General features: G+C 61.6%; 3 protein-coding genes across 3 annotated transcripts; 1 reads left to right on the plus strand and 2 right to left on the minus strand.

Annotated features, from left to right (window-relative positions):
- Positions 1-5,205: 5,205 nt before the first annotated feature.
- On the plus strand, positions 5,206-8,287 carry CHLRE_02g141446v5 (uncharacterized protein). The gene is made up of 4 exons (XM_043060088.1): positions 5,206-6,069; positions 6,176-6,271; positions 6,574-7,763; positions 7,844-8,287. Exons 1-4 carry the CDS (start codon positions 5,862-5,864, stop codon positions 8,141-8,143), a joined length of 1,794 nt encoding a protein of 597 aa, XP_042927858.1. The 5' UTR covers positions 5,206-5,861; the 3' UTR covers positions 8,144-8,287.
- Positions 8,288-8,299: 12 nt separating this feature from the next.
- CHLRE_02g141466v5 (uncharacterized protein) lies at positions 8,300-13,535 on the minus strand. Its single transcript, XM_043060090.1, has 12 exons — positions 13,406-13,535; positions 13,025-13,205; positions 12,478-12,925; positions 12,248-12,325; positions 11,430-11,790; positions 10,704-11,311; positions 10,389-10,592; positions 10,088-10,225; positions 9,856-9,968; positions 9,623-9,708; positions 8,590-9,493; positions 8,300-8,398 (listed from the first exon to the last, which is right to left on the minus strand). The coding sequence occupies exons 2-11, from the start codon at positions 13,197-13,199 to the stop codon at positions 8,846-8,848; spliced, it is 2,859 nt and encodes a 952-aa protein (XP_042927859.1). The 5' UTR covers positions 13,200-13,205; positions 13,406-13,535; the 3' UTR covers positions 8,300-8,398; positions 8,590-8,845.
- Positions 13,536-14,373: 838 nt separating this feature from the next.
- Positions 14,374-16,739, minus strand: CHLRE_02g141486v5 (uncharacterized protein). The gene is made up of 2 exons (XM_043060091.1): positions 15,836-16,739; positions 14,374-15,401 (listed from the first exon to the last, which is right to left on the minus strand). Exons 1-2 carry the CDS (start codon positions 16,055-16,057, stop codon positions 15,390-15,392), a joined length of 234 nt encoding a protein of 77 aa, XP_042927860.1. The 5' UTR covers positions 16,058-16,739; the 3' UTR covers positions 14,374-15,389.
- Between the last annotated feature and the right edge of the window lie 706 nt (positions 16,740-17,445).

Genomic DNA, 17,445 nt, shown 5'->3' on the forward strand with positions numbered 1-17,445 from the left:
TAGGGACATGCACTAAGGTCGCGTTTTCCGTGCCATTTCGCCGCCCTATGGCGCCCGCCCGCGTGCCCCGGTATCCGCACATCAGCGTGTGGGTTGAGCGCCAAACACTGCCTGTGACCGTAGTTCGGTGGTATGCATAAATGGGAGGCGCCAGGCGCCAAGGGGTGGTGTGTAATGGCACCTGTGTGCCCTTTCCCATATCGCCTTTCACCCTCCCTGTCCTGCTGCCTGCCTCTCTTCCCTGCCGCAGATTCTCCTAGTATACCTGAGCATCAGCCCACAAGTTACAACATTCAGTTTAGCCATGGGCCGGGATGAGCAGAAGCAGTACTTGCACTGCGACACGTGCGGTAACAAGGTGCTCTCGTACAGCTTCATCCGCGTCTGGAACCACCGGTTCGCACTACCTCAGCGCCACCATGGAGCCCAGCAACCCAGTGCTTCCCATTACTCCCCAGCCGCCGCCGGCGAAGGTTGGCTTGCGCATTCGTTTCACCCAGCACAACAGCACTGTGCAAGCAGAGCTACAGCAAGGCTATGAGGAGGAGCAGGCGCGGAACCAGTATCGGGGCCACTATGCAGCACACTTCTTGTCGCGGGCTTGGTGAACACGAGCATCGCGGCTGGCGCAGCGGCACAGCCGCGTGTATATGGCACGGAGGTACAGCTGCATCAGCAGGCGCCGGGGTCAAGAAGCGCTGTAGTGCCTGTGGCTGCTGCTGCAGCCGCTGCTCCACAGCAGCATGTGCTGCGGCGCAGCCACCGCAGGAATGCTTCCAGCGTCAGCGGTATCGACCTTGACACTTTCGAGCCGCCACCACCGGATAAGCAGTTGGAGACGCCTGCTGCGCCGTCACCGCCAGCGCCGGAGCAGCTAACAGCTGCACCCGCCACAGAGGACGCCGTTGCTGCAGGTTTGACGGCGGTGCCAGAACCGGAGGCAGCTCAGCTGCGCCCAGTCCTGCGGGCCGTGTCAGACTAATGGACTGGCACCACGCCATCTGCATGCGAGCTGGTGCTGTATGCTATCCTCCGACTTCACTTCGCAGACAGCGGGTTCACGATTAGGCGGTAGGTGCAGCTGCTGCTGGCAGAGCTTTTGTGGCGGTTGGCATCAGTGCGGGGGCGGCCGGCTTGGCCGCGTTGGAGCCCGTGGCTCCCAAGCCCGGGCGCGCCAAGCGCGGGCTCCCCGCAGAGGCACCGCCCGCCCAGCGCGAGGGAGTGCGCAAACGGCTGCCATCTGTGCGCCTGAACGACTGAGTGCATTGGTTACTGCAGTGCATTGGTTACTGATGTCGTAACCACCATATGATTTAGCAAGATAGAGCTGTGATGGGCATACCCAATTCTTTGCAAGCTTTTCGCATGTACTACATGAATGAACACAGCAGCCTGAACGCCGCGCCCGGCACGCATACAGCATGCGCGCGGGACTCCATAGTGAGGACTGATCCAAATGCCTTTATTATGTATGCACGTCGTGTAGCACATCACCTAGAAGTGCATGTAGCTTTGCTTCGGGCGCGCATGCGTACCGTAAGGAACCTTGACATTCATGGCCGATATTCTCTCATTTCTTAGTACCAGGGAAGCCTTCCCTGCCTAGTACCGTACAATGCAGTATGGAGTCGGAAGGGAACAACGCAATGAGCACGGAAGGGAAGAACGCCGTGGCCGTACAATGCAGTATGGAGTCGCAAGTGGAAAGAAGTGAAGGGCAGCATGGCTGAGAGTGCAGCGTCAGCACAGCATGTAGCATAGAAGCGATGACACGGTTTATGACTTGTACATGTACACAGAGGCAGGTGATATTAAAGGCGGCAGTGAGGGTGTTTTGTTTATCCGCACGGAAGCGTGGAGATGGGCAGAGGCAGCACGCCCCTGGCCAACCAAGGGATGCACACAGTAGGCATCAGGGTAGACGACCATACGTGGCCACTCACGAGATGCAGGTACGGGCAGGGTAGGCATCAGGGTAGGTGGTACACGCATGGTGGGGGTGTTCATACATGCACAAGGAGACCGGAGCATGAGCACAGGAGTCACGAGTCCCCCGGCCAGGAGGTGCATACCAGCGCAGCCGTGCTGGGGCGCACAAAGCACAGTGGAGGCATGTAATGAACTTTTAGCAGAAATCGTGTGTTTCACGGCTGTGGGCTTCACGCTTTGCGCCCAGGGGTAAGGAGCCTCGTCCAGGGGCCCTCGCCTGAAAGCGCGGGACGCACGCGCGCGCTGACACCAACAGACACGGACCAAACCCCTAAATATGGCATCGGGACGTATGCGTAGAGGTGTGGGCAGGGGCCGCTGGGTTCTCTGGGCCTCGGAAAGGGCACCAAACGGCCATTTCCGCGAAGGGTCTGAAGGGCACCGGGCATCGCTCCTGAGAGGCCGCGCCCTTCGCTTTCTGGCGTTCACTTTAATTCAACAGGGAGCAGCAGGCCTTCTGAGTTGATCACAAGTGTCCGGAATTTCGTTCCCCGTGTTTCAAGTGCGCGCACATTGGCCATGGCCGACTCACTCGACGCACTCGTTTCTGGGCACCTGTCGGTTCATATGACTACACATTTGTCCAGGTTACAATAATCAAGTCTCAGGAGCAGGCGCTGGGGGGTCCGAACACCTTTTGGCCGGGTCCCATGCAGCCCGGGCTGGATCCAGGCCGAGTTGCATACCCCCCTCCCCTGGTTGCTAGCCCAGTCCTCCTCAAACTTCTCGCGTACCTTCCCCATGAGGGAGGCAACATCCAGTTCTTGCGTAGTAATGCGTGTAATATTGGCCCTATGTTCAATATGTCCGTCGCGATGTTGGAGCTTCAAAACCGACAAGCATGGTGTATAGATACACCTGGTAGCCTGAATTCCTGGTTTTTCCGCGATGTTGGTGTATTCTGTTGATGTTGCATCATGTCGTGCTTTGTCGCATTCTTGGTTTTTGCACCGGCGTGGCCTTGTTTGTAAAATTCCGCGGCGCCCTGATCTTATCTTGTCCTTCGTTATGATCTGGCCAAAAACACGTTCTCGGCGGGATTCGAACCTGTGGCAACACTTCGCTAAGCGCCATAATCAGACCCTCCAGAGGAGGGTGTGCAAGCAACCTCTGCCGTGGTCGATACTATGCACACCATACCTATGCACACAGTCATAGCAAAGGGGCAAACCTTGGATGTGCCCACATCAACTCACACCCCACCAATGCCCCCAGGATACATGAGACCGATGTCTGGTTCTGGTGAGGTTCTTTGCCCTGTATCATGAATGGCACCCCACATACACATATACATTACTCTGATATACTAGTAGGCCAAGACAATCAATCTCTCAGGCGATCCAGGTTTCACGCCTTTTGTCCTTATTGTACCGATTATACAGGTTAGATGCCTCGATGAAATTTGATGGAAGCGGCTGTTTCCGAGGGGGCTTCCAGCCAGGGCTCCCCGGATGGCACAAGCTTGGCGTTCCGCAGGGTAGTCCTGCAGACACAATGGAGTATAGATATGAAGGAATGTACGGTCAGGTTAGGCTTTCTGGGCTTTCAGGATCTCAAGGAATCTGCCATGGGGCATCCCTGACTTGCCTGTCCACACATCCGCTGCGAAGTAGCACGGCACCCCAGCAGTGAAGAAACTGCGTAGCTGTGCATGGGCAACAGTGTGATGTTGGGAAAGGGTAAGAGTAAACGGACAAGTGATTGAGAGGGTGGAGGGGGTAGAGGGGGGTGGAGGATGTTAGTGACCAGTTGTGACGTGGTTGTGACTGCGACTGTGATGCGACTGTGATGCGACTGTGATGCGACATGTGTGCCTGCGACATGTGTGCCGTTCGGGAGATGGCCGGGTTCGGGAGATGGCCGGGCCTGGAGCGCCTGCCTCCATCTGAGGCAGGCTGTGACCGCTGTGACTTGTGGTCGTGACTGTGGTTGTGGCAGTTATGGTCGGTAACATGTGGTGCAGTGGGCTCGAAGTAGTTTCGAAGTGTCATGTGTCTGAGTGTGTGTGAGTGTGTCTGAGTGTGTGTGCGTGTGCCTGTGTATGTGTGTGCCACGCACTGTGTATGTGCGTGCGTGTGTGCATATGTACGTGTGTGTGTGCGTATGTGCGTATGTGTGTGTGTGTGTGTGTGTGTGTGTGTGTGTGTGTGTGTGTGTGTGTGTGTGTGTGTGTGTGTGTGTGTGTGTGTGTGTGTGTGTGTGTGTGTGCGTGTGCGTATGTGCGTATGTGTGTGCATGTGTGCTTAGTGTGCTTAATGCGTATGTGCGTGTGTGTGTGTGTGTGTGTGTGTGTATGTGTGCTTAATGCGTATGTGTGTGCGTATGTGTAACGCGGGTACTTCCCGTTCCTGACAACTTCGAAGGGCCTTTTCCCGTCGTTACAATTGGTATCGAGACCACCCAGCGTTCCGATGGTATGACAGCCAGAGGTCGCTGGTTATGCTGCCAGGGTATATGGTCGAAATGGACCTTTGAAACCGACCCTGGGTCAATTTGCACGACTATCTGGATACCGCGTTTGGCCGCCCGCGAGTTCGTGAGATGGAAAGCCCCCGTTACACAGACCGCCAATATCGCGCCCGTTTGGCGAGCACCCTGTAGGACAGCGACTTCAGTGTTTGGCCATACTTCATCAATAGTGCGGCGAAAGAGCCGAGAACTTGTGCACACCGAAGCCTGTTTTGAACAGTTTTCCGCAGGTCCATGGCGTGCCCCTTGTAAGTGCGGGTGAAGAAAATCATCAGCAGGCGGTGCTCATTGCGAGTAAATATGGACGCGAGCGTGTCCTCGAGGTTCTGGATTTAGCGTCCGTGTATGTCGCAACTTTGCTACGCAATGCACTTGTGGGTTTGTGTTGTTAGCCTTTAACAATTCAAAAATTTCGAAAAACTTTGCATCCGGTCCGAAAACTCCTAACGCTGAAGACGCCGTGCTCTGATATTCGTTCAATGTTTCTTCATCGGGCTATTACGTGCCATAACGCTCTGTGTCCGTCATTATTTGGGATTGGCAACCGTCTATGCAAGCACTACAGGGCTAACGTCGAACTTCACCGGGCACGCTAAATGCGTAAAAGTAGTGTCAATGAGCAGTCAATAGTGTAGATGAGGTCAAAGCTGACCCATGGCGAAGGCACAAGCTGAGGTCGAAGTCGTTAGGAGCATTGCTTGGAGCGGAGTTGCCTCAGCACTTTCAATTGCTGCGCTCATTTTTGGAGACAAGAACACCGACTATAAGCCGTCCACGCAAGCAAAGCTAGTGCAGACCGAGTGGGCTAAATGCGCAAAGTTGCAAGTTCTCCCGTTGCCTGGTGTGCGTGGCAAGGGAGCCCTGGTCGTCGCCACCGAACTGCAGCTGGATCTGGTGCTAAAGTGCTGCAGCAAACGCGCAAGTGCGGTTAGCATGGCACGGGGGCTTCGCATGGCGCGCTTCCAGACTACTCCCACATACTCACGAGAAGCCATGTTGCTAACTGCAGACCTGGCCGCGCGTGTGCACGAGTTTGAGGCGCTCTTCGGGGGGCGTATACGCAGTGCCTTCAGAGCAGTTGCAGAGCGAGGTGTGTCATAGCGCGACGATGCGAAAGCAAGACGATGCGAATGCACACATGTTTGCCGAAGCATTAACTTACCATCATTGCTCCGCGTACAGGCCGCCACGAGGACTTGCCAGGGCCATCCAGTGCAGGCCGCGATGTTGCAGGTGCGTAACATGGCACAACTGTGCAGTTTGCTATCTATCTTTCCGGGACCCGGGCTGTCACGCAGGGCCGCAGACTGATAACGACAACGAAGTCAATATCGGGTCGTGAGGCATGGGTGAATTAACCAGCTTTTGCGACGGCAGAACGAGTGCACAATTTGCATATCAGGATGTTACCGCTGTCCCATTGTTATTTTGCCTATGCAGGGCGGAATGCCGGTGCTGGGCCTTCCACTGCTGGGCTTTCCACAGCCGGGCCTTCCAACTATGGACAACCAGGGCACCGGGACGAGGCGCATTCAGAGACCACAGTGGTGGACGCGGATGCCGATGCCGTTATGGACGGCGCCTACAACGTCAGCGATGCGGAGTCATCTGGTGCGTTTGGTTGCGTATTGCGCGAGTCGCACGCATGCCCACCTCAGCTTCCCAGGAGACTCAAGTGTCGCCACATTGAAGCCTCACACTGTACACACCTCTGTAGGTGCCACCACAGACGCCAGTACTGACGCCACTTTTGACGGCGTGGTTTCGTCAGGAGATGATGACGCTGGGGTGGACACTCCTGTACACGTTCATGGTAAGTGCATCGTGTGCACCGCGGCCTGCTGTTCAACTTCAACAATCCAGCAGCAACGTGGCATTGCCTGACTAACCTGTTCAAATAAAAACCAACCCCCCAGAGGTGCCCGCTGGTGCTGCGATGCATCACACTGGAGCTTACGGTGCACCCGATGGCGAAATTGCGGTGGACGGACAAAATGGTGGGTGGATGCAGTGATGTGATGTCAGACGTGTGCGAAGGGAAGCCATGACGGCGGTGACCAAGCTGCGCGAACCTTGTTACGGACGCCGGTTGACCAGGGCTCCCCTGCTTTGCAGATGGCACGCGTCGCAGACGGAGCGCCCGCTTGCAAGCGCTGCCCAATGTGATCCAACGGAATGGTGCCGCAGTGCAAGCTGCTGCTGGGGGCACTGCCCGGCGGCGGCGGCGCGCACAGCCTGTGCAACACGAGGAGGAGTGCTCCCCCCCAGAGGATCGTTCCCCAGCGGGCCTTTGGCAGCTAAGCTGGACAGGCGGCAGCCGCAACACCTACTCTATTGCTGAGTGGCTGGCAAAGTGGAAGCGGAAGACCACCCTGCTGCGGTTTGACGGGCTGCTCAGCTGCGCGCTTTGCGGATTCTCAGCCTTCGCCATCGACCGCAGCATGTTCAGCGCCGTGCCGACCCCACCTGGCCCAGGGGCCCAGCTGCCGCCGTACGCCTTCATGATGCCTGGCTGCGGCGGCACGATGGTGGAAGACGACCGCTGGCTGGTGTGCAAGCAGTGCACAGGGACGGGCAAGAGCGCACTGCCTGTCACGGCCAGCGCCCGCCTGCACCACCTCCCTCACCTGACGCGGAACTACATTGGCACCGTCCTCAACCTGGACCCCTTCTACCAGATGCAGCTCAGCCTGGTGGATGTCGGCGTGGGCTTCACTTCTTCCACTATCGGGCACTATATCCCCAGGTTTGGTAGGCCCCACGCGCTGGCGACCGCGCTTGTCACAAGCCATGGGAGCCAGCAGGAGCGGCTGGCCATGCTGCCACAGGAGTTCGGGGACCTGCTCAGCTGGAGCATCGACAACAACCCCCTGTATGCGTCGTACCTGTCGGTCGTGGAGCGCGAAACGCCTGCATCAGAGCTGCCGTTCCTGCCGCCGCACACCGTCGAGGAGATCGTGCGGGCTGCTCGAGACCGTGGGCCTCTGCAGGAGACGGCCGACCTTGCGGCCGCTCGTGGGCGCATTCGCAGCCACATTGCGGCTGTTGTTCCCCTCCCGCCGCTCATCCCTGTGAGGGCGTCACACGCGCCAGCGTCCTTCACGGTGGGCACGCTGGAAACCAGGCAAGGGCGGCAGTTTTTGGACGCCGCAGTTGCCGCTGACGGCCGGGCGCTTGCGCTGGGAGGCGGCGGCGCAGCAGCAGGGGCTTCAAACACTGCAGCTGCTGACGCCCTTGATGGTGAAGCGGGCAGCGGGGACAGGGATGCTGAGGGCCCCAATGCTGACGGCCAGGCTGACGGCCAGGTGACACCGCTGAGACGCCGAATGCAAAGGCCCCCAAGGTCCGGTGATTCATCTACGCCCTGCGGTGCCTGCCTGCCCAGCGCGTCTACGTCGGCCAAACCAGGAACTTGGCAGCCAGGCTCGCACAACACCGGCGGGCGCCGCCAGCACGGATGCGCGCCGACGCCGCAGCCCACCAGCCCTTCCTGGATTGCTTCGTGATGGAGGTGCTGGCCACCGCCGACACGCAGCAGCAGGCCGACGGGCTCGAAGGGCTATACATGCGGAAGCTGGGGGCGAGGGGGCCTGGCGGGTACAACAAGCTGCCGGGCGCGCCCGTAGGCTGCAGGGCATACTATGCTATGATGGCCTCAAAGAATAAGAAGCAAGGCGGCGGTTAGGCGGGATCGGTCGGCTGCCGGCTGTTCCTGATTATTTATGTATGCGATCAGAGTTGTTACTGCTTGGAGAATCGCCTGACTCGAGCGAGCCCGGGTGTGTGCCAGACTTTGTCTTTGAAGTGATTGTCCGCGTGACTTACCATGCTGCGTTGCCTCCGGTTGCCGGTGATCTCAGACGCGCCATGCCCACACCTGTGCACTCGATGCCATAACGTTGGGACACCTTGTGCGCACACGCCCTCCGCTTGGCGACACCTGTGTAACAGCAACGAACTCAGAGTGAATCAGCATCCCCCGCTCATCAAGCGACTCCTGCCACCAGACTTCCGCCCGAACCACAGCCAAACGGACGCGCGCTCGCATAACGCACACACAGCTGGGATGATGGGCGACTGCGCCTGCCGCTGACGCGGCCGGTGTGTACGGTTCTCCTCGCATGCACCCACCTTCGGAATGCGCGGCCACGCACACGCGCCACCCTCGGCCTCCTGCGCTGGCCGCATACAGCACGCGGCCAACGGCCCTCAGCACACAGCGGCACCGTCCGCACGCCACCGTCCGGCGCGGCGGCGCCTCGGGCAGAGCCGCCCGTGCGTGCCTCGGGCAGAGCCGTGCGTGCCTCGGGCAGAGCCGTGCGTGCCTCGGGCCTCGGGCAGAGCCGTGCGTGCCTCGGGCAGAGCCGCCCGTGCCTTCCGCAGGCCTCTAAATCTCAAGCGCGGGTGCGGCTGTGGTTGCAGCTGCCGCTCCGCGATCACGACCGCGCTTCCCCGTGTTCTGCTTCCCCGTGTTCGGCCGCCCCGCCGCCTCCGCCGGCGCGGGCAGCGTCGTCGCCTTCCACAGCAGCGACTGCGCCAGCCAGCGCGGCGGCCACTTGGCGAACAGCGGCGTGTTGAAAGCGCTGGCGCCCTCCCCGCGCTGCCGCAACTCGCCAAACTGCACCTGGAGCGCGTCGCGCATGCGGGGCACCGCAGCTGCTGCATCCTCAAGCCTGGCCTCCTCGGCCAGCGACAAATCCCGGCGGCGCCGGGCGGCGGTGAGCCGCTGGCGCTCCATCGCCACCTGCAGGATCTGCTTGGTGCGGTCGCGCTGCAGCGCCCAGAGCCCGTACAAGCTCCCAGCCCCGGCGGCCATGCTGGCAACGGACTGAAGGTAGCGCGGCCGCATGAAGTGCGAGAAGCCAAAACGCGCAGGCCCGGGCGCCTGGAACTGCTGCGGCGAAAGCGACGCACACGCTGCAGGCGCCTGAGCCGCCCCTGCATCCGCGCCGCCGGGCACTGCAACCACGGGAAGGGTGCCGTGGATAACCGTCCCGGCAGCCAGCACAGCGATGGTGAGGCCGGTGGGGATGACCTGCGCGGCGGCACCCGAGGACACGTGACGCAGGGCCGGAGGGCCGGATTGACAGCGGGGGCCCCTACTCAGCCATGCGTGATCCATGTCCTGCGCCGGGAACACGCCGCCATGCCGCCACGCGCCCACCTTCAGGCCAACGCCAGGCATGCAGAACGCGCCACCGTTCAGCCGCCCCGGCCCCTGGTTGCACCACACCATGATGCTGAAGGGACCTGCGGGCACCAACACGGCATCAGGCCGCCCTCGGCAAGACACGCTCGACGCCTCCAGACCGCCTCCCTAGGGAGCACAGAGAGGCCCCCTCCCCTGCTTGGGGACCATGGGCGGCGGCCGACATGGGCGCCGTCGTCCCCACTCACCGTCTTCCTTGTCCGCGTGCAGCCCGACGCCGCAGTTCCGTGTGACGCTGACTTGCATCGTCATGGTGCCGTCGTAGCACACGCCCTTGCCCACCGGGGACAGGAACACGTCCCTGCACAGGCCATGTGGCAGGCAAACCAGCGCTCAGCCACCGGCCACCCCTCCGCGCGCTCCCTTCACACGTGCCTGGGCCAAGCGCCCTTGCTTGGGCTGCCCGGGGGCCCCGCGCACCTGCACTCTTCCAGGAACGGGAACACCTCCACGGCCGCCCCCCACACAGTGCGGCACATGGTCTCGATGAGCCTCTCCGGCTCCGTCGCTGCGTCCTCGGTCGCCGCAGCGGCCTCGTACTTGCGCTGGTCCGCGTACCTGCGACACCACACAAAGCGGATCCCGCACATGCTCAAACCCCTCAGCACGGGCAGCCCGCGCCCAGCCGCCTCGCCGCCCGCACGCGCCCAACCGCATCGCCGCCCGCCCACACGGAACACCCCACACGCCCGCGCCCTACCCGCCTCGCCACCCGCCTCACCCGATGGCGGCGTCCTTCACGCAGTCCGGCGACGTCCGACCGGCCATGTAGAACTGCCCGTCAAAGTGCGCAGGGCACTTCGCCCAGCAGCCCTGCTGGAAGAGCGCGGTCATGCCGTCGCGAATTGCCGCAGCGACCACAGCCGGGTGCCTCGCCTGCCCGACCGCCGCCAGCACGGACATGCGCACGCGTTGCCTCGCGCCGCTGCTGGGGGTGCCAGGGGCAGGATGGGCGCTGCCGCCCCGACTGCCAGCCCGACTGCCCCGCCGTGGCCCCCTGCCGCCGCATGCGCCCGCCCCGTCCGCGCCCCTGCACCTGGCACTGTCACGGCCGGCACCAGAGGCGCTGCCGCGGGCTCCGACACGGCGGCCGCGGATGCCCCTGGCGCTGCCGCTGCCCACGCTGCCGCTACTGCTGCTGCTGCTGCTGCTGCTGCTGCTGTTGCTGCTGCTGTCGCCGCCACTGCTGTCACCGCTACTGCTCTCGCCGCCGCCGCTGCTGCTGCTGCTCGCCCACTTGCAACTGACTCGGGGGCGGGCGGGCGCTGCCGCTGCGCCACACGCTGCCGCAAGCCTGGCGCAGTCAGACTCAAACTTGGCGTCCTCCACGGCTGCGACCTCCTCTGGGCGGTACCCGAGCACAACGGCGCTGTGGCCGGTGCAGTCGTACATCTGGGGCGCCAGCCCGCCCAGATACGCGGCCCACCGCGCCGCAACCCATGAGGGCCCCTTGCCCTGCAGGAGGATGCGCCGCTGCTTGCAGTACTGGTTGCGGTAGGCACGCTGCCTCGCCTTGCGGGCCTCGGCAGGCTGGTTCCGCACGGGGACGCGCTTCACGGGCGGCGGCAGCGACGGCTCGCTCCCCTTGCCGCGCATACGCGCCAGGCGCCGCTTCTGCCGGCGCCCACGCGCGGCGGTGTCCGCCTGTCCAGGCGGGGGACCACGCGTGCCGGGGCTGAAGGAACCTGCCCGCCTGCGGTGAACAGACCAGACTCCTAGCCCCCCCCTAAATCCCCTGCTACGCCACGACGCATGTGCTCACCTGTGCCCAGCCGCGCTTCCTCCTCGGATAGGCGCCAGCCGCCTCCGCGGCAGCGATGGCCGCGGCGCCAGCGGCCTTGCGCTCGGCGGGGGCCGCGGGGAGGCTCGTGCCGTTGTAGTACGGGACGTGGTTCCGGCGCATCCTCTCGGCCACTCTCAGCGGCATGGTGAACACCTTCATCTTGGGGTCGACACGCCCCACATGCAGACGCTGCAGCTCGCAACGCGCCCCGTGCGCGCGAACCTCCGCGTGCAGCGGCGACGCGGAGTTCGGCTCCGCGCTGTACAGCACGGCGGTGGTGCTCCCTGAGCTGTCCACTTCGACGCCCGACGCGACCAATTCCGGCTGGAGCGGCACGGACCTGCGCGGCGTGGAGCGCATTGGCAAAACACACACACACACACACACACACACACACACACACACACACACACACACACACACACACACACACACACACACACACACACACACACACACACACACACACACACACACACACACACACACACACACAGCGTGAGAGGGTGGAGTATGGCTGCGGCGCAGTCCACGCACCACGCATCCCACCCGCACACTACAGCCACACCGAGGATCAGTCCCGTGCGAGACTGTGGCCTCAAGGACCGCACCGTGCCGGATAAGCGCTGTGATTGGGGGAGATGCACGGCCCGGGACGCCCGCGCCCAACACCTGTCACATGAACCCCAAAACTCCCTGCATCACGGTGCTCCACCCCACACTGAACCTCTCGCCCAGGTCGACCCCAAACCTCGCGCACACCACCATCGCCGCACTCAAACTGCACCAAGCCTCACCCCTCCCTCCACTGGCCCTGCAGGAGCGCCTTGTCCGCCTGGGCCATCCGCCGCGTCTCCATGTTGCGCAGCTTCCTCCTGCGCTCGCAGACACGCACTTTGCATCCTCATCCAAAGAACACGAGAAGCATCCACTATGCGGTGCCCACCCCCCGCCTCCCCCACATCCGTCCACACACCCCATCCCCAGCCGCCCCCGCCTTTTGCACGCTCCGTGCCATTCCACCCACCGGCTCATCAGCCCGGGCGCATGTGCCTTGCCAGTCCTGCTGCACATGTGGCGGCTACCCGCTGCATGCTCCTGATGCGTAAGTTGCCAGCGGCCGCCAGACGCCTGCAGCACCGCGGTTGCCCTGCACACGCTGCACTTGAGCACGAACCGTTCCGCTGGGCGACAGAACACAGCAGGCTCGCCGCCGCCCCCCTCCTCCTTCGGCTGCACCTCGAACTCCATCCGCCACGCGTCACGAATGGCATACATGGCCGCCACACCGGCCACGTAGCTGTGCAGCCAGATGGGCCCAAACCCGTGGCCCCGCGGGTGGGCGAACTTATTGTGCCCAGCGCGTAACGCCTGGGCGGGGTGCAGCGCGCCGTCGCGCTCCGGACCTCGTCCCGTCGCACAACAATCACCTCCTGCCGCCGCCTTGGCCGCACCCGCCGATGGCCGACGCGCACCTGAACATTGCGAGCGAGGGCGGCGATGCTCGGCTTCCGCGATAGACACATTACGATGGACTGCACCCGACACAATTACCGCCCCGGCTGCTGCCTCACATTCTAGAGCAGGCCCCTTGGGCAGGGCCACGCCTGTCTCAGTGGCATGTCCGGGCGCAACTCCGCTGCGCGGCTCCTTCATCCGTCGCTTGCGCTGCGCAGCTCCACACCGCCGCTTCTTCTTCTTCTTCTTCCTCGCCTGATTAGCGGAGACGACATCCCCGTCGCCTGGCATCTCCGACTGCGAACACGGCGCAGGCGGGCACATCGTCAGGGCGCTAAGACAGGCGCGCGCGGCATTGTCCATTTTCATCCTCCGACCCATCGGACACAAGCGCCGGCGCTCCATCCGCGCTCGGAGGTCCGGCAATCCTCCGCACACGTCCCCAGGCGCACTGCGCCCAACATTACGCTGACGAGCAACACCAGTACCGAACTCACCGGCCACAGGGTCGGCCACGCTACGCCCTCTCAGCAGCGATGGACGTCAGGCTCCGGTCAGATGCTCAACCCCAAATCAGCGACGGCGATGGCGCTCGCTCGACACAGGCATCGCTGATAATTCATGCCCTGCATACACATACGCTTGCGTTCCCTTCTGCGTTGGACGCTTGGCCGCCCGCGCACGCTGCCTATCCGGACACGCTCGCCTTCATCTGACCCAGGGGAGGCCACACGCCCCATCACACCCCATCACGCCCCTTACACCCCCATACTAACCCAGCCGAGAAGCAGCACACTCCAGACCGAGATCTTTCGAGTCCTGAGTACGTCGGAATTTGGCTTCGCTCAAAAAACCGGCACTAGGGGATTGCATACCGTGGTGCCTTCTCGACGCGGTGACGGGTAATGCCGGCCGTGGTGTCAAAATTAGGTTTCTGGCGAGCAGTCACATTCGCAGATCCACCCGAGGACGTGTGATCCAAGGGGGGGAGAATGTAACGCGGGTACTTCCCGTTCCTGACAACTTCGAAGGGCCTTTTCCCGTCGTTACAGTATGTGTGTGCGTATGTGTGCGCGTATGTGTGCGTGCATGTGTGCGTGTATGTGTGCATGTGTGATAATAATAATAATATGTACGCGGTTCACGAAGGAGGCCGCGTTTCTTAAGGAGGAGTGAGTTTTGCTCACCCCACCGTGTCAAAAGGTGGAAAGTTAGCCTGGATCGCGAGGGCTGGGGCCAGCAGCCGTGGCGCCGCCAGTGGGGCCGACTTGGCGTGAGTTCACAATCCCCATTTCGCGCTCAAGGCGGTAGTAGAGAAGGGATGTGGTGCGCAGGCTGATGACACTGTGCATGTGTATGTGCGAGCAGCAGGATTTTGCTGATGTGGTGGTGGCACCCAGCGACCGAAGGAGGGGTTCCAAGGTGTTTGACACAGTGCCGCCGTGGCCCAGCGTAACAATCTGCTCCTTTTTATATACTACGTCCCAGCCTGCATCCCGCAGGGCGTCGGCTAGGCGAGTGTGCTGGGCTTGTTTCTGGTCAGCCTCCCGCTTGCGGGTGCAGCCACCATTCACGCGGTTGGCACGATGCCCTGCACGAATCTCGTTTGTACTGAGACTATTTATGGAACGTTGCTGGCTTTATTCTTGACAGCGTTTATCTCTTCTGGCTTTCACGTGGACTTCGGGGTTTTGTGACACGCCGACGTCGTCGGCACGCCCGCAGCGCCCCAGCACGCCCCGCCCCCCCCCCCGGGCCCAGATTCTTGTCGAGCTCAACGTCACGACGTCCAGCCCAGCTGCCAGCCCGGTTCCTCCACCCGGCCGGCCCCGCTGCACCGTGCGTGGGCCGGTTCCTGGACGGGTGTGGGGAACCGTACTACGGTCCGCACCCGTCAGTTTACCCCATGGCCTACAGAGCGTCATGTCCCCATGCAGCAGCGCCTCATGCCCAACTCGCCTGGCCGGCACCAGCCTTTCATACCAGTCTCAGCTCACCATATACAGCAGCCAGTCAGCCTTCACGTCAGCCCGGCCGCAGCTAAGCAGCCACCCGGGTTTATTTTCTGCGCCGGCCTCAACGTTTTGACACTCGCCATGCCGCACCCTCCTTTCTGCTGTTCTCTTTCCTCTTGTCCTCGCATGTACGTACTACTCCTGGCTCACCGCGGATGCCTGGCTGTGTTCCAGGTGGGTCTCTTGGGGTTCGCGTTATCACAACGCATCGCAGCCTTCGCTTGGTAGTCTGCGGCCAGTCTGCGCCAGCCCAGCCTCTGACAGCCGTATACACCAGCTGAGATTCACAAGCATTAGGACGCCGGAGTGGCGCAGCTTGGCGCGCGGTTATCTCGTCAAAGGTAACGTAGCAGTTGCGGTCGCTGCTCATGCTCACGCTTTTCTTTTTGCTTGTGCTAGCTCACTGGCCTCGGCTCTACAACGTCATGTTCGCTTGTGCGTGTTGCGTTTTTTCAAGCATTTTCGGTCACACTTTTCGCTGTGGTGGAGGTCCGATGTGTAACCAACTTCTATCAGGTAGACTTTGTGTTGCCGTCGGCCGGCGGTTGTAAGGCTGCGGGGCCCACTAGCCCCCACGTTGGAGCGTGGTAGGGATGGGATGAACAGGATGTCAGGCCTCATCCTTTTTCGGTCGGCCTCGGGGATATTGTTGCGCAGCATCCATTTGGGGGGGCAGGTGCCCGCACAGTATTCGGGGCGTGCATCTGCACTGCTTGCGTCCATCAGCATGTACCCGCCACCGTTGGCGCCATGGTGCAGGCATTCCGCGATCATACGGACGGCGGCATTGTGTTTGGCGATGCGGGCCCCAACAAGTTGGGGGTGCGCACAGTGGCCGGCAAGGTGGCCTGCGTTGCCCCGTTCGGGGGGGGATCCAGCGCGCTGGGCGCAGAGTGCACATGTGTCACTTGCACGTAGTTTGAACAGCGCAAGCCGGGCGGGGCAGATGAGGCCTAGTGTTTTCAGGAGGCCCCGATTGTGGTCCGAGATGTAGTGCACGGTGGTAGAGCCGTCTTCCCGCGTCCGGGTCGTTGCTGGCCACCAGTGTGTGGCGTGGGGGTTATTGTCAGCGAGCTCCGAGACGTCAGCCGGTTGGCTTGCCCCTTCCCCCGAAGGGGGAGGGGCAATAGCCATTGCGGTCGCATCGAGCTCGCCGCGGGGGGCCCTCCCGGTTATTCCAGTTTTGACTTGAGTTATAACCTTGAAACTCGAGTGCAGCGAAATTTGTCGTGCAAATAATGCGCCTTTCTATGTATGTATTGCAAAGCGTAACATTATGAAAACGCAAGCCCTCACTCCGCTGCAGAAGTCTGTGCGAGTTCGGGATTTCGGGCCCCCTCGACCCGAAGCCCGTTTGTGGCGACTACGCAGCGAGCAAGGAAGCGAAACAAATTGGAACCGCTTCCTCACTAGGTACGCTAATGGTTATTCAAGGGCAAGTATAGTGAGCGCTGTGTTTAAGTAGATGCGGGTCCAGTAAAGCCACGCGGGTACCACTCCGGGGGTCAAGGGCGGGATCGCAAGGTCTATGCCCAGACTGTCGCCCCGACCATGAATTGACATCCCATTACGCATAATAAGGTCCCTGGATGGTGCTCGGGCATAATTTTGAGCGAGAGCTCAAGTCGAAATGCTGTATGTCGCGCTCGCCAGGACCCCGCCAACTTAGCCTGAAGCTATTTTGATTACATCTATACGAGAATTAATGTCGACGGCAATAGATTCAGGCCCCAAACAGCGCATATGCGAGATATGGGCTTCGGTCAATTTCGCGACTTGAGCCCCGATAAGCATAATTTGGACCTTTGCCGACCACTTCTGGCTGATGATGATGTTGGTTATGTACCTACAGAAAGGCGGTGTCTAATCCGTGCGGTAGGATTTGCCCCGGGGCAACGTCCAACGTGCGGGTTTGGCTGGGAAAACGCACCCCCCGGACGGCAGCCCAGTTTTCACCACGGGCAATAGCTCGTACAAGAAATCTAACTAGCCAGGCGGATAGAGCGCTATCGAATTGTGGGGGGTAGGTCGGGTCAGCATCCTTGTACGAGTTATTGCTCACAGTGAAAAGGCCCGCGGAAGAAGGGACTCCCCTAGACCCCATCCAGCCGCCTGGTGGTACCCGCGTGGCGATGTTGCCCGTGGGCCGCCGCCGCCGCCGCCGCCGCCGAGGCGTATGAAGCCGCAACCGTGCTGCTGCAATGCGCCTGAACCTCGCCCCCAGCCCCCACCATAGCTGACGTCGCATAGCAAGTGCAGTGCACGCACAGGCAACAGCAGGAAGCACAGCACCAGCGCCAGCCAGGGCGTGTCAGCATCCAGATTTGTACCCACCCCAACACACGCACTACCTTGGATTTCCGCCCCCCCCTGCGCGCGCAGCGCACACTTGTGCCGTCTCCTGCCTCGTCACGCCTACCAGTTCAGCACGCTGTAACTTGCCCCGCTTGAATGCTCTGGTGCACGTCTGTCAATCCAGTGATCGCTATCCAACACCTTGCGCTCACAGCCAGCCTCGGCTA

The sequence above is a fragment of the Chlamydomonas reinhardtii genome, chromosome 2 (assembly GCF_000002595.2).
Source record: "Chlamydomonas reinhardtii strain CC-503 cw92 mt+ chromosome 2, whole genome shotgun sequence".
Taxonomy (NCBI): Eukaryota; Viridiplantae; Chlorophyta; class Chlorophyceae; order Chlamydomonadales; family Chlamydomonadaceae; genus Chlamydomonas; species Chlamydomonas reinhardtii.